The sequence below is a fragment of the Talaromyces amestolkiae genome (genome assembly GCF_001896365.1).
Source record: "Talaromyces amestolkiae strain CIB chromosome Unknown scaffold2.1, whole genome shotgun sequence".
Taxonomy (NCBI): Eukaryota; Fungi; Ascomycota; class Eurotiomycetes; order Eurotiales; family Trichocomaceae; genus Talaromyces; species Talaromyces amestolkiae.
Genome location: NW_024468038.1, coordinates 1,057,255 through 1,069,613, shown reverse-complemented (window position 1 = coordinate 1,069,613; position 12,359 = coordinate 1,057,255). Strand labels below are relative to the sequence as shown.

Sequence of the window (12,359 nt, the reverse complement as noted above, 5' to 3'; positions counted from 1 at the left end):
AATTCTGTCAAGAGCGTCTTCCATTGCCTAATTTTACGATTTGAATTTGGTTCCCGATGGCCAGGACTCAATTGACACTCATTTCTACATTTCGTTAATCGCCATCCTGGAAAGATTGGCATATCGAAAGTCTGAATATAGGCATCATGTCTGGCGTCTCGGAAGATGGAGAGCCTTCTCACACCTCGGCTCCCGTGCGCCGTGCAAGAGCGCCCACAATCACTATAGATACCTCTGCAGTGAGCCCGATAACGCCTACCGAGCAGAACTTTCAACCGACATCCCCGACAGGCCCGGCCGGTGCTCCATCGCTATCACGCGACAACTCAGACATTACAGTACAATCGGGCATCTCGCCCACCGACGAACGGTCAACAACATCCTCCGAGTGGTACCGAGAAAGCAGGCCAACCTCTCCACATAATTTCTCTTCCCCTACATCAAAGTTTAATGGCGAAGGTCACTCAAATTTTCTCGCTGTACCAGGGACTAGATCCCGTGGGAACTCCATAGAATCCGAGAGCGGCACCAACACAGACTATTCATTCGGCGGTGAGACCTATGTGCAATCCAGTCCGTCGCACACCGAACGCATATCGCAGGACCTCAGTCGCGGACTCACCGTTTTAAATGATGAGGAAGCTTTGCGGCCAGATCCTGGGACTGAGGAGGACTTTGAAGTCGAAGATAACAAGTTCGCATTTGCACCAGGACATTTGAAAAAGTTTTTCAACCCTAAAAGCTTGGGTGCACTCCACGCCGTGGGTGGAATGAAAGGTTTGGAAAAAGGTTTAAGATCCGACCGAAACTCTGGCTTGAGCGTTGACGAAGCTTATCTCGATGGTACCGTATCCTTTGAGGATGCCGTGCATGCTACAAAAGCGAATCAACCTAAAGCAGTCAGCCGAACAGACACCCATCGAACACAAGCAAGCCGACATTCGCAGTCTAAAGAGGCATTTGCTGATCGTAAACGCATTTTCGGAGCAAATGAGCTTCCTGAAAAGAAGGTCAAGACAATTTGGGAACTTGCTTGGATTGCTTACAATGACAAAGTCCTCATCCTGCTTTCCATTGCTGCAGTCATCTCGTTGGCGCTAGGAATCTATCAATCTGTCACAGCTACAGATGGCGAAGCTCGAGTACAATGGGTTGAAGGTGTTGCGATTATTGTCGCTATTTTAATTGTCGTTGGGGTTGGAGCTGTGAACGACTATCAAAAGGAACTACAATTCGTCAAACTCAACAAAAAGAAGGAGGACCGCCAGGTCAAAGCTATCCGCTCCGGCAAAACGGTCGAGATCTCCGTTCATGATGTTCTGGTTGGCGACGTAATTCTGCTCGAACCTGGTGATCTTGTACCGGTCGATGGGGTTCTCATCGAAGGACACAACGTGAAATGCGACGAGTCATCTACCACTGGCGAATCAGATGTTTTGCGAAAACACTCCGCGGACGACGTAATGCGTGCCATCGACAACCACGAATCGTTGAACAAGTTGGATCCATTCATTCTTTCCGGAGCAAAGGTGTCAGAGGGTGTTGGCAAGTTTATGGTCACCGCTGTCGGCGTACATTCAGTATATGGAAAGACCTTGATGTCTCTTCAGGACGAGGGCCAAACCACGCCTTTGCAATCCAAACTCAACGTGCTTGCCGAATACATCGCCAAACTTGGTCTTGCAGCTGGTCTCTTGCTCTTCGTCGTCCTTTTTATCAAATTTCTCGCCCAGTTGGGCTCTATAGACAGCGCCAATGAGAAGGGTCAGGCTTTCTTGCAAATCTTCATCGTCGCTGTTACAGTCATTGTGGTTGCCGTTCCTGAAGGATTGCCACTTGCTGTTACTTTGGCCCTTGCTTTTGCAACAACGAGAATGCTCAAGGATAACAACTTGGTCAGACTACTGCGCGCATGTGAAACAATGGGTAACGCCACCACCATCTGCTCCGACAAGACCGGCACCTTGACTCAGAATGTGATGAAGGTGGTTGCTGGGTGTTTGGGCACCTCAAACCGGTTTTCCGACAGTCAGAATAACGAATCATCCCAATCCGACGAGAACGGAAATTCTGACGCGGGAGAAGTTTCCCCTTCCACACTTGTATCTGGTTTGTCTGCAGATGCTAAAGAGCTCCTACTGGACTCTATTACTCTCAACTCAACGGCTTTTGAATCACAAGAAGACGACGGACGATTGACATATGTCGGCTCTAAAACTGAGACGGCTTTGCTCACATTTGCAAGAGACTATCTTGGCCTTGGCAGTTTGAACGAAGAACGATCTAATGCTAACATGGTTCAAATGGTTCCTTTTGACTCAGGTCGCAAGTGTATGGCTGTTGTCATCAAGCGCAAGGAAGGCCAGTACCGTATGTTTGTCAAAGGTGCTTCAGAAATTCTTCTTGGAAAGTCGACCCGTGTTATCAACAAGATTGAAAATGGATTGAGCAGCATCCCACTCAGCGATGATGCTCGTACCGGTCTTCTCAATATTGCCAACACATATGCATCGCGATCCTTGAGAGCCATCAGCTTGCTCTACCGCGACTTCGAACAGTGGCCTCCTCGTGGAGCTCCTACACAAGAGGATGATAAAAATTTGGCTGTTTTTGACTCTATTTTTATGGATATGACACTAGTCGGCGTGGTGGGAATTCAGGATCCCTTACGTCCCGGTGTTACCGAGGCTGTCCAGCAATGTCAGCGCGCAGGGGTCTTTGTCCGAATGGTCACTGGTGACAACATCAACACTGCCAAAGCTATTGCTCAGGAATGTGGAATTTACACGGCCGGCGGAGTCGCTATGGAAGGTCCCAAGTTCAGGAAGCTGAGTACAAAGCAAATGAACCAGATTATCCCTCGTCTGCAAGTTTTGGCGCGATCTAGTCCGGAAGACAAGAAGACTCTTGTGTCCGCACTTATCCGACTCGGCGAGACGGTTGCCGTGACAGGCGATGGTAGCAACGATGCTGCAGCTTTGAAGACGGCCGACGTTGGGTTTGCAATGGGTATTGCCGGCACTGAGGTCGCAAAGGAGGCATCGGATATCATCTTAATGGATGATAACTTCACCTCCATTGTGAAAGCTATGTCGTGGGGTCGTACCGTTAATGACGCTGTAAAGAAGTTCTTACAGTTCCAGATCACCGTTAACATCACTGCCGTCATTCTTACTTTTGTGTCAGCGGTTGCTAGTGGTGATGAGAACTCTGTTTTGACCGCGGTTCAGTTGCTTTGGGTCAATTTGATCATGGATACATTCGCAGCTCTTGCGTTAGGTTAGTTATAATATCCTACTACGAGAAGATTACGATTCTAACATATTTCTAGCTACTGATCCACCAGCTGCATCTGTTCTTGAGCGCCGCCCTGAACCGAAATCTGCTCCTCTCATCACCACCACCATGTGGAAGATGGTGATTGGGCAGGCTATTTATCAACTGGTTATCACTCTGATTTTGAATTTTGCTGGACTAAGCATCTTATCGAGCATGAGTGTGTTCACCAATCCGAACGATCCCGGAAATGCCACGAAAGAACTCAAGACTGTTGTTTTCAACACCTTTGTCTGGATGCAGATCTTCAACCAGTACAATTCTCGCCGCCTGGATAACCGCTTCAACATCTTTGAAGGAATGTTCCGCAACTATTGGTTTTTGGGAATTCAACTGATCATTATCGGCGGACAAGTCCTGATTATTTTTGTCGGAGGACAAGCGTTTGCTATTACGCGTCTGAACGGTCCTGAGTGGGCAGTTTCCCTGATCCTTGGCGCAATTTCTCTTCCAGTGGCCATCATCATCCGACTGATACCCGATGAATTCGTCCGACGACTCATACCATCATTCTGGAAGCGCAAGAAGAGCCAGAGCCCTCAAGTGTTAGTGTCGGATGAAGAGCGGCGATATGAGTGGAATCCCGCTCTAGAGGAGATTCGCGACCAGCTCACATTCTTGAAGAAGGTCCGCGGTGGACGTTTGAAGAACATCAAGCACAAACTACAGCACCCTGAAACTCTCCTCCCTCGATCGCGTAGCGGATCCCGTTCTCGTGAGGGATCGATCTTTGCTGGATCAAACAACGGCGAGCCCACCGAAACTGCTTCTCCTCCTCCGGCAACACCAGAGTCGCGTTCTCGGAATCGCACCCCGCGATCCCGGTCAAACTCTGCATTTGGACCAGCTGCTGCGATGGCTGGTGTTATCGCAGGAAGCATTGCTGGCTGGTCGCCTGTGGAGCGTAATGCAGGCGATCGAGAATCGTGGCATTTGTCAAGCACCAGTCCACACTCGGGGTTGGACAAACAACAAGGGATTGACATTCACCCACAAACTGCCGAGGATGACCCCATTATTGTGAACGACTACAATCTACTATCGTCTTCGACCCCACCCAGTCAGAATCCTGATCTCATCCCAGTATTCGAACATGGTCCACCGGATCGCGTGCCGAGTCGTGGACGACGCTCTACTTCAAGACGGTCACGGTCAAACACGATGACTACCTTCAATAGTCGACGATCCACCTCCCACTCACAAGCGCCGCCGCAATAGACTTGGTCTTTGTCTCGGGTGTTCGAGTGAACACGTCAGCCGAATGTATGGCCTACTATCTCTTTCTGATATTTCCGGATCTCTCTTTGCTTTTTTTTTTCTTGTCAGGAGTTAGTGAATGCCCAAAGGCTTAATTACTTTAATAGACTGGGTGGCGTGGTGTTTTGGTGATTTCAAAAGCATACTGGTTCATTATCCTGTCGAGGTCTCGTCGGGTATGGTACTCGGTTTCTGCCAGACGGGCGTCAAACATAGCATACGGAGTTGTTGATTGCTTGTTGCTCGGTTTACTTGCCGTAAAGTGCGTGGCATTGATATTCTTATTCTTACATTCGCTTGTACATGTTTTATTTTTATTGATTTTATTACTTGCTCGATAGCTCTGGGATAGAGATATGCATTCGTTAGATAGGAGTTTTTAGTTGCCAATCGACAATGATCAGCACACTTTTTTTTTTTCTTTCTTTCTTTCTTTCTTTCTTTCGTAATAGCCACACGTAGAACAATGAAGCAGCATTTGGAATACTCGACAAGAGACAGCCGAAGAACAGAGCGAAAGTTCAATGATCATCGCAAGAATTTGAAATTCCCAACCTTCGCATTAGGTCCAGTTTCCTGCAGTAAGCGGCGGAGTACTGGCCATAAGTGGCAATTGCATGATGCATCATCATCATCCACCTTCTGATTCGCTTTCTACTGCCTACTTTCGCTCAATGTTCATAGTAGACCACTACTTGACCTTGAACCCCCTGGACCCCTCTCTGCGTACATTGTAGAACATGACCTAGTCCAAAGTGCAATGGATGAGTCGAGCCGATGCGTCCCAGAAGCGGTGTAAGCATACTTGATGGGGGTCTTACAAAAGCTTGCACGGGTCTACAAAGCGTAAATCTCAAGCGACTTCATCAGACACAACGGGTTGACCGGCATGTTGGATTGAACAGTTCCGAGTACCCTAGGTTTAGTGCCTAGGTAGGTGAAGTAGGTCTACGGGGTACGTAGTAGGTAGGGCTACATATAGTATTTTCTTCTTTTGACCAGTCTTAGTCGAGATCTCGGAGATGAACATGTGATTTTCACATTCCCTCCTTCTCCACGGCCAACACACAAATTCATCAGAGTGGCGCCAGGGTGACAGAACTCACAAGAAGCCAAGCAGTCGTAGATTTTCACAATACATGCGTAGAGTTGTGTATGTAGCTAGTGACATCTTCGTCACGGGTGGATGTAGTCAATATGTCTGCTCATTGGCCCGTAAGCGAGCAAGCCCGGTTCTAGGTACATACTTAATTAGTCTCGGCTACGAGCTGGTTGGCTCTTCGCGCAGTGAGAGTCAGAGGTCGAGAAGTAATTTTTCGAACTATATAAGTGCGGCACAGCAGCGCTTCGAGGCGAGAATAGATGGATAAGACTCGCTGAGAGAAGGCAAACATAGGTTGGGCCGTTGGAGGGAAATGTGATGAGAATGCGATTCGTCGTTTTGACACACTGTTGCCTGTCGCCGGTTGCCTACTATTTAGTGTCTACTGCGCTCTCAAATTGCACTTACTGCCTAGCTGGGAATAGATTCAGGAAAAACATCCACCTGACTGCCAGCGCCGCGTTGTCTACGATGTTCGATGTACGGTGTATGATACCGTGTCCTATCATCAAGGATCTATGCAATTACCGTATTTCCTTTCATAGCTCCGTACCGACATGGGAGGTTACGCAGAGCGGTGCACGAATTGGGACCTTGTACAACCTTAGAGTTTCAAGGGAATCTGTGGTTCCTGGTACTGGATCCTTGATTAAACCCTAACAAAGGTCCATCTCGCTTGGTACAGTACATTGTACATCATCGTGCAGTTGGACAAAGACATTACCACACTGTATGAAATAGAGACAAAGCACTACGGAGAATAAAGGGTCTGGCTCTGAGCAACTTTCTCCTGTTATGGCTATTACTGCTTAGCCAATCATACCGTATAGACCCGACAGGAAAACATCCACCCCGCAGTCTGGCAGATGCATCGCATCGCATGGCCTCGCATCCCATTATGCAGTGACGGAGAGCAGATACAAAATGCGGCACAGCTCGAATCTGCCTACATATATGGTGGTATGGTGGGGAAGTTGTCATATCCTTGAAATGTCAGCCTGGTATGTGTCAGCAAGGGTATTCGAGCTGCGCCGCCTCGGTGCTTTAAGATCTATATTATACATAATTTAAGGCGGTTCTTACCGAGTCAGGGTAGTTTATACAGCTTAATATGCAGTGTAGTATACGCACTTATGCACTTATATACTGCCCGAGGACTCAGTCCTCACTGGCAAGCGCTGGTGTTGCCGCCGGCTTTTCGCACTAAAAACGGAAGATTTCCCATTCGAGACATAATTCCCAAAAAAGGAAGTACTTATTTTGTTGAACTTTTGGACTACGAGTCAGCGATGATAGATCGAGGAAGGAAGACAATAACCTCAGAACTTTCTACTCAGATATATCAAAGCCACGTTCAAGCGCTAGGGAATTCAACCTCAGCGATGATCACGATTTCCTGAAACACGGGAGAAACGAACAAAGGGAAATGAGATAAAGGCCAGCCCTGTTCATGAGTCAGCTGGCTAGCAAAGCGAGTTATAGCACTATATAAGCAGGGTTTTATTGAGTGATGCAATTTTGAGTCATGGTAGTAAGTACAAAGTGTTGGTTTCGGTTGTTTCGGTATCTGCTTCTCCAGGCTGGTGAATACGTTGGAAATCCCGAGATGTGTTTTCTGGTTGGCTCCATGAACCATGTCGATTGTTATACCCTAGAAAAGACTAGAATCAGCGCATGAAAGAAGGGGATAGGATGCCGTACGCCGAGGGTGGGTGTGTTCGTTTCGTCACATTCTCATATAGGCTGAGTCTGAGCTGTAAGTGGTAGATGTATGGTGAACGATACGGAATGTGAGACGAAAGACAGGGAAGGTGAGAAGGTATCACCCACCATACCTGGGCCAGGGTTTTACATCATAGATACATTGTGCACTGTATCGACACATCAAGCGAGAAACAAGGAGGACCTGAATGCACAGAATCAAATCACTGATCGAGGTAAAAAGGTGGAGCGGATTCGGCTCGCCGAAGTGCGAGCGAGACTGACAGATATTAGCTACCCGATTAGGCGCTTTTCGTGTCAATAAGTGTGGAATTTAAAATCTCCGTCCAATGAACATTGGGTCCAAAATTGTAATAATAAAAAACCAACCAGCCAACCAACCTACTTACCTATTTAGCCTGCTGTCGTTGGACCGTGGACAGACTCCTTTCTAGATTCAGTTCCTACGTATCTAGATTGCACTTCATGCATGACGGTTCCCAAACTAAAGTCGACAGTGCAGCGGTCGAACACATGCCCTAGCGTCCCATTAAATCTAGATGGTATATTTTAGGGCGTTATAGCTAGCCAGTTGAGTGGGTTTGCTGGAATGGAAATATGCCCGGAGGGGCCTTGAATGGCGCGAAATCTTCCGTGTGAGCCTTATGGACCTTTTTGATTTTTGATACCCGGGTATTTAACTGCCTGGATTTCCTTCTTTGGTGGACCTGATGACATTTTGATTGTTCTGTTGCTGACCCAGATCTAGACTTTCATCAAGGTTGATCAACTCTTTGTCTGTCTACTCTGCCGTTGGATAGAGTACTCATTCCCTGGGTCGTTGTCACCTGAAAGATGCAAGCATACAACATTGAACCATAGACACGAGATAAACATGGCCACCACTCACGAAAACTTTAATCATACCTTTCTCTTCCCCTCGTCACTTCCTTCCTCAAACATCCTCCTTCCTCTTCTTTCTAGCTCCTCTCAAGCATTCAAATCAATCCCCAGATTTGGATTCACCATGGAGCAATTCAGTCTCAGCGCAATCCGCATGAAGATAATGGAAAGCACCCCAAGCTATCTTCAAGAGACCATCTCCTCAGTCCAGCAACTCTCTACGTCAGAGATGGCTCTATATATCTCCTTGACTCTGGGGGCGTACGTGCTTCTTGTGCGCTCGCTTCGCCATCGTCGAATCAGGCAGCTTGAGGCCCATTACAACTACCGTACTCGCGCCTCAATGGCTCAAATGACGGACCACGAAGCCTGGGAGATTCAGCGAGCAATGGCTCAGTACGAGTTCCCATTCACCGTTGAGAAGAGTCTTCAATTCGCGCTTTTCCGCGTATGCTCCCTCCCTCCATCCCCCCTCAATTTCATCTTTCGTTGATACTAACTGTTAACAGACGTATGGAATCCCCACAATCTCAAACACATTGATGAAAACAAAACAATTCTCAAACAATCTCTACTCCGGCAAACGCTACGTAGACACCTGCGTCCTAATCGGCGAGTTCATAGTCCATGGCCCCGCCACAGTGCGCTCTCGAATAGGACTCGCGCGCACAAAGTACTTGCATAGCGGGTATCGCAAATCAGGCTCTGTCCGCGAGGAAGACATGCTCTACACTCTTTCTCTCTTCGCAACGGAGCCCATCCGTTTCGTGAATCTATACGAATGGCGTGCCGCCACGGACCTGGAGCGTTGTGCCATGGGCGTGTTTTGGAAATCTGTCGGTGATGCGTTGGGTATTGACTATGCTGCTTTCCTGCCTTCTGCAAAAGCAGCTGCGGAAGCTGGAGAAGGTTCCAATGGATACACGGATGGAATCCACTGGTTCGATGAAATCACGGCCTGGGCACAGGAATATGAAAAGAAAGCCATGGTCCCCGCTCAGACGAACAGGGATACCGCGGATCAGACAACGGCCATACTCACCTACGCCCTTCCGCGCCCACTCAAGTTTATAGGGAACTGGTTCGTCTCCTCCATGATGGACGACCGTCTCCGCACCGCAATGCTCTACCCGCGCGCGCCCCGGATCGTAGAGAATGTATTCTGGCTCGCCTTTGAGGCACGCAAACTCTTCCTCCAGAACCTATGTCTTCCTCGACCCGAGTTCATGCGCCATGTCGCCTTTACCGAGAAGCCGGATACCCAAACGGGAGCGTATCACGTCACCACCTGGACTGCTGAACCCTTCTATGTCAAGCCCACGCTGTGGAATAGATGGTTGAGTCCATCTGCTGTTGTGGCGCGTGTCCTGGGCTTCCCTTTGCCGGGTGATCAGGGTGATAAGTACTATCCTCAGGGGTATGACTTGGGTGACATGGGCCCAAGGTCGTTCGAGGGTAAGGGCAAGGAGTATTTGGAGCGGGAGATGAATATAATGGAGAAACAAAGGACGGGGCAGTGTCCTTTCATGTAGCTCTTCTCCTTTGACCGGATGACCTTTTTTTCATGTTCCATGACTTGACGACATGCATACACAGGTGCTCAAGGTGGGAGGCTGGTTCAGCGATTCTTTCATGATTGCATTCCCTTGTACTACCTGATATTTATTGTTAGCTTTGCCACTTCTGCTTTTATTAGATAGACAAATATGAACTATACGAAGTCATGATCTTTACCCACCATTCTACGTGTTTCCTCAAGAATTGACAGCTAGATAGAAAATCAAGCAAGCAGGCGAATGCTCATGAAGTGGTAATTAATTACTCTGTCTGACAACAGTAGACATCACACAAACTAGGTCCGCGGATGAATGTATCGACATATTGAATCTTTTAAGTATTTGTCTGCATTTTGCTAAGAATCATGTGAAAGAAAAAAAAGAAGAGGGTATTAAGCTGATATTCTAGCAAACTGAATTTACTCCTCAGCCTCAAGGGGCTCCTCCTCGGCACTGCAATAGTTAGCATCATTCATACAGCTAATGACACGAAGAACTTACTAGTCCTCTTCACCCTCGGAGACGGAGGCATCCTGGTACTGCTGGTACTCGGAGACCAAGTCGTTCATGTTGCTCTCGGCTTCGGTGAACTCCATCTCGTCCATACCCTCGCCAGTGTACCAATGCAAGAAAGCCTTACGACGGAACATGGCAGTGAACTGGTCACCTACACGCTTGAAGAGCTCCTGGATAGCAGTGGAGTTACCAACGAAAGTGGCAGCCATCTTGAGACCACGGGGAGGAACAGAGCAGAGGGCGGTCTGGACGTTGTTGGGGATCCACTCAACGAAGTAGCTGCTGTTCTTGTTCTGGACGTTGCGCATCTGGTCCTCGACCTCCTTCATGGAAACCTTACCACGGCTGTAAGAAGTCAGTACATATCCACCTAGTCTATCCACCTAGTCGAGAAGAAGAACATACAAGAGAGCAGAGCAGGTGAGGTAACGACCGTTACGGAAGTCAGAAGCAGCCATCATGTTCTTAGGGTCGTACATCTGCTGAGTCAACTCAGGAACAGTGACGGCACGGAAGGAGTAAGATCCACGGCTGGTCAAAGGAGCAAAGCCGACCATGAAGAAGTGGAGACGAGGGAAGGGAACCATGTTGACGGCCAACTTGCGGAGATCAGAGTTGAGCTGACCGGGGAAACGCAAGGAGGTGGTGACACCGGACATGACGGTGGAAACGAGGTGGTTCAAGTCACCGTAGGAGGGGGAGGAAAGCTTGAGAGTACGGGTGCAGATGTCGTAGAGAGCCTATTTCGTTAGTTCGAACACGTCGGAGGGATTGGATTTAGACATACCTCGTTGTCGATACAGAAGGTCTCGTCGGAGTGCTCAACGAGCTGGTGAACGGAAAGGGTAGCGTTGTAAGGCTCAACAACGGTGTCGGACACCTTGGGAGAGGGGACGACGGAGAAGGTGGCCATCATACGGTCGGGGAACTCCTCGCGGATCTTGGAGATAAGGAGTGTACCCATACCTGCACCAGTACCACCACCGAGGGAGTGAGTGATCTGGAAACCCTGGAGGCAGTCACAAGCCTCAGCCTCACGACGGACGACATCGATGACTTGGTCGACGAGCTCGGCACCCTCAGTGTAGTGACCCTTGGCCCAGTTGTTACCAGCACCGGACTGACCGAAAACAAAGTTGTCGGGACGGAAGAGCTGACCAAAGGGACCAGCGCGGACGGCGTCCATGGTACCGGGCTCCAAATCGACGAGGACGGCACGGGGGACGTATTTGTTGCCGGAGGCCTAGATGAATGAGTGTCTGTTCTATAGGAGTCGAGAGACTTTCTAACGCACCTCGTTGAAGTAGACGTTCATACGCTCCAACTGGAGGTCGGAGGAGCCATTGTAGCTGTCGATGATCAGATGTTGTCGGACTGTAGGTGTATTCGAACTGTGAAATACTTACACACCAGAGCCATCGAGACCGTGCTCAGCAGAGATGATTTGCCTGGATAAGTCAGCGTGCTGTCGCGACAATTGATAGTAGCTTGGGACGAGTCAAACTCACCAGAAAGCAGCACCAATTTGGTTACCCTATCACAACGCAATCTTAATATTTATTTCCATATTGACCCGACGAGCATTCCACGAGGATGGTATCGATAATACTTACGCACTGACCGGTCTGGAGGTGAACCTATATCGAGAACAAGCGTTGATTAGCACGATGTAGCATTTCAAAACACACATATCAGAGCAGACACAAAGTGGGGTGATCAGGGGGTTGTGCAAAACACGAATACCCGAGACGCGTCGGGCAGAAGAAAGAATGACTTACAATCTCACGCATTTTGAAAGATGTGGATGGGAATTAGAAGATGGGATATGAACAGAGGATGGAGGTAGTATTCACAAGATGGTATGGACAGAAGAAGAGAAGAACAGGAGAGGTCGAGGTGAGCGAGTCTAAGAGGAAAGAAGTCTTGAGCGGTCAGGGCGAGCGAGTGAGAGACGTGCACGAACGCAGGAGCCACTCAGGGGCGGCCCA

At 48.6% G+C, this 12,359-nt stretch overlaps 3 protein-coding genes across 3 annotated transcripts; 2 read left to right on the top strand and 1 right to left on the bottom strand.

The window, feature by feature from the left end:
- Positions 1-146: 146 nt before the first annotated feature.
- BHQ10_001636 (uncharacterized protein) lies at positions 147-4,554 on the top strand (the record flags this gene model as incomplete). Its single annotated transcript, XM_040873694.1, has 2 exons — positions 147-3,279; positions 3,332-4,554. The coding sequence occupies 2 exons, from the start codon at positions 147-149 to the stop codon at positions 4,552-4,554; spliced, it is 4,356 nt and encodes a 1,451-aa protein (XP_040730141.1).
- A 3,869-nt stretch (positions 4,555-8,423) lies between these two features.
- Positions 8,424-9,831, top strand: BHQ10_001635 (uncharacterized protein; the record flags this gene model as incomplete). Its single annotated transcript, XM_040873693.1, has 2 exons — positions 8,424-8,747; positions 8,809-9,831. 2 exons carry the CDS (start codon positions 8,424-8,426, stop codon positions 9,829-9,831), a joined length of 1,347 nt encoding a protein of 448 aa, XP_040730140.1.
- Positions 9,832-10,274: 443 nt separating this feature from the next.
- BHQ10_001634 (uncharacterized protein) lies at positions 10,275-12,161 on the bottom strand (the record flags this gene model as incomplete). Its single annotated transcript, XM_040873692.1, has 9 exons — positions 10,275-10,308; positions 10,357-10,716; positions 10,777-11,111; positions 11,159-11,614; positions 11,666-11,720; positions 11,778-11,819; positions 11,880-11,905; positions 11,985-12,008; positions 12,150-12,161. 9 exons carry the CDS (start codon positions 12,159-12,161, stop codon positions 10,275-10,277), a joined length of 1,344 nt encoding a protein of 447 aa, XP_040730139.1.
- Between the last annotated feature and the right edge of the window lie 198 nt (positions 12,162-12,359).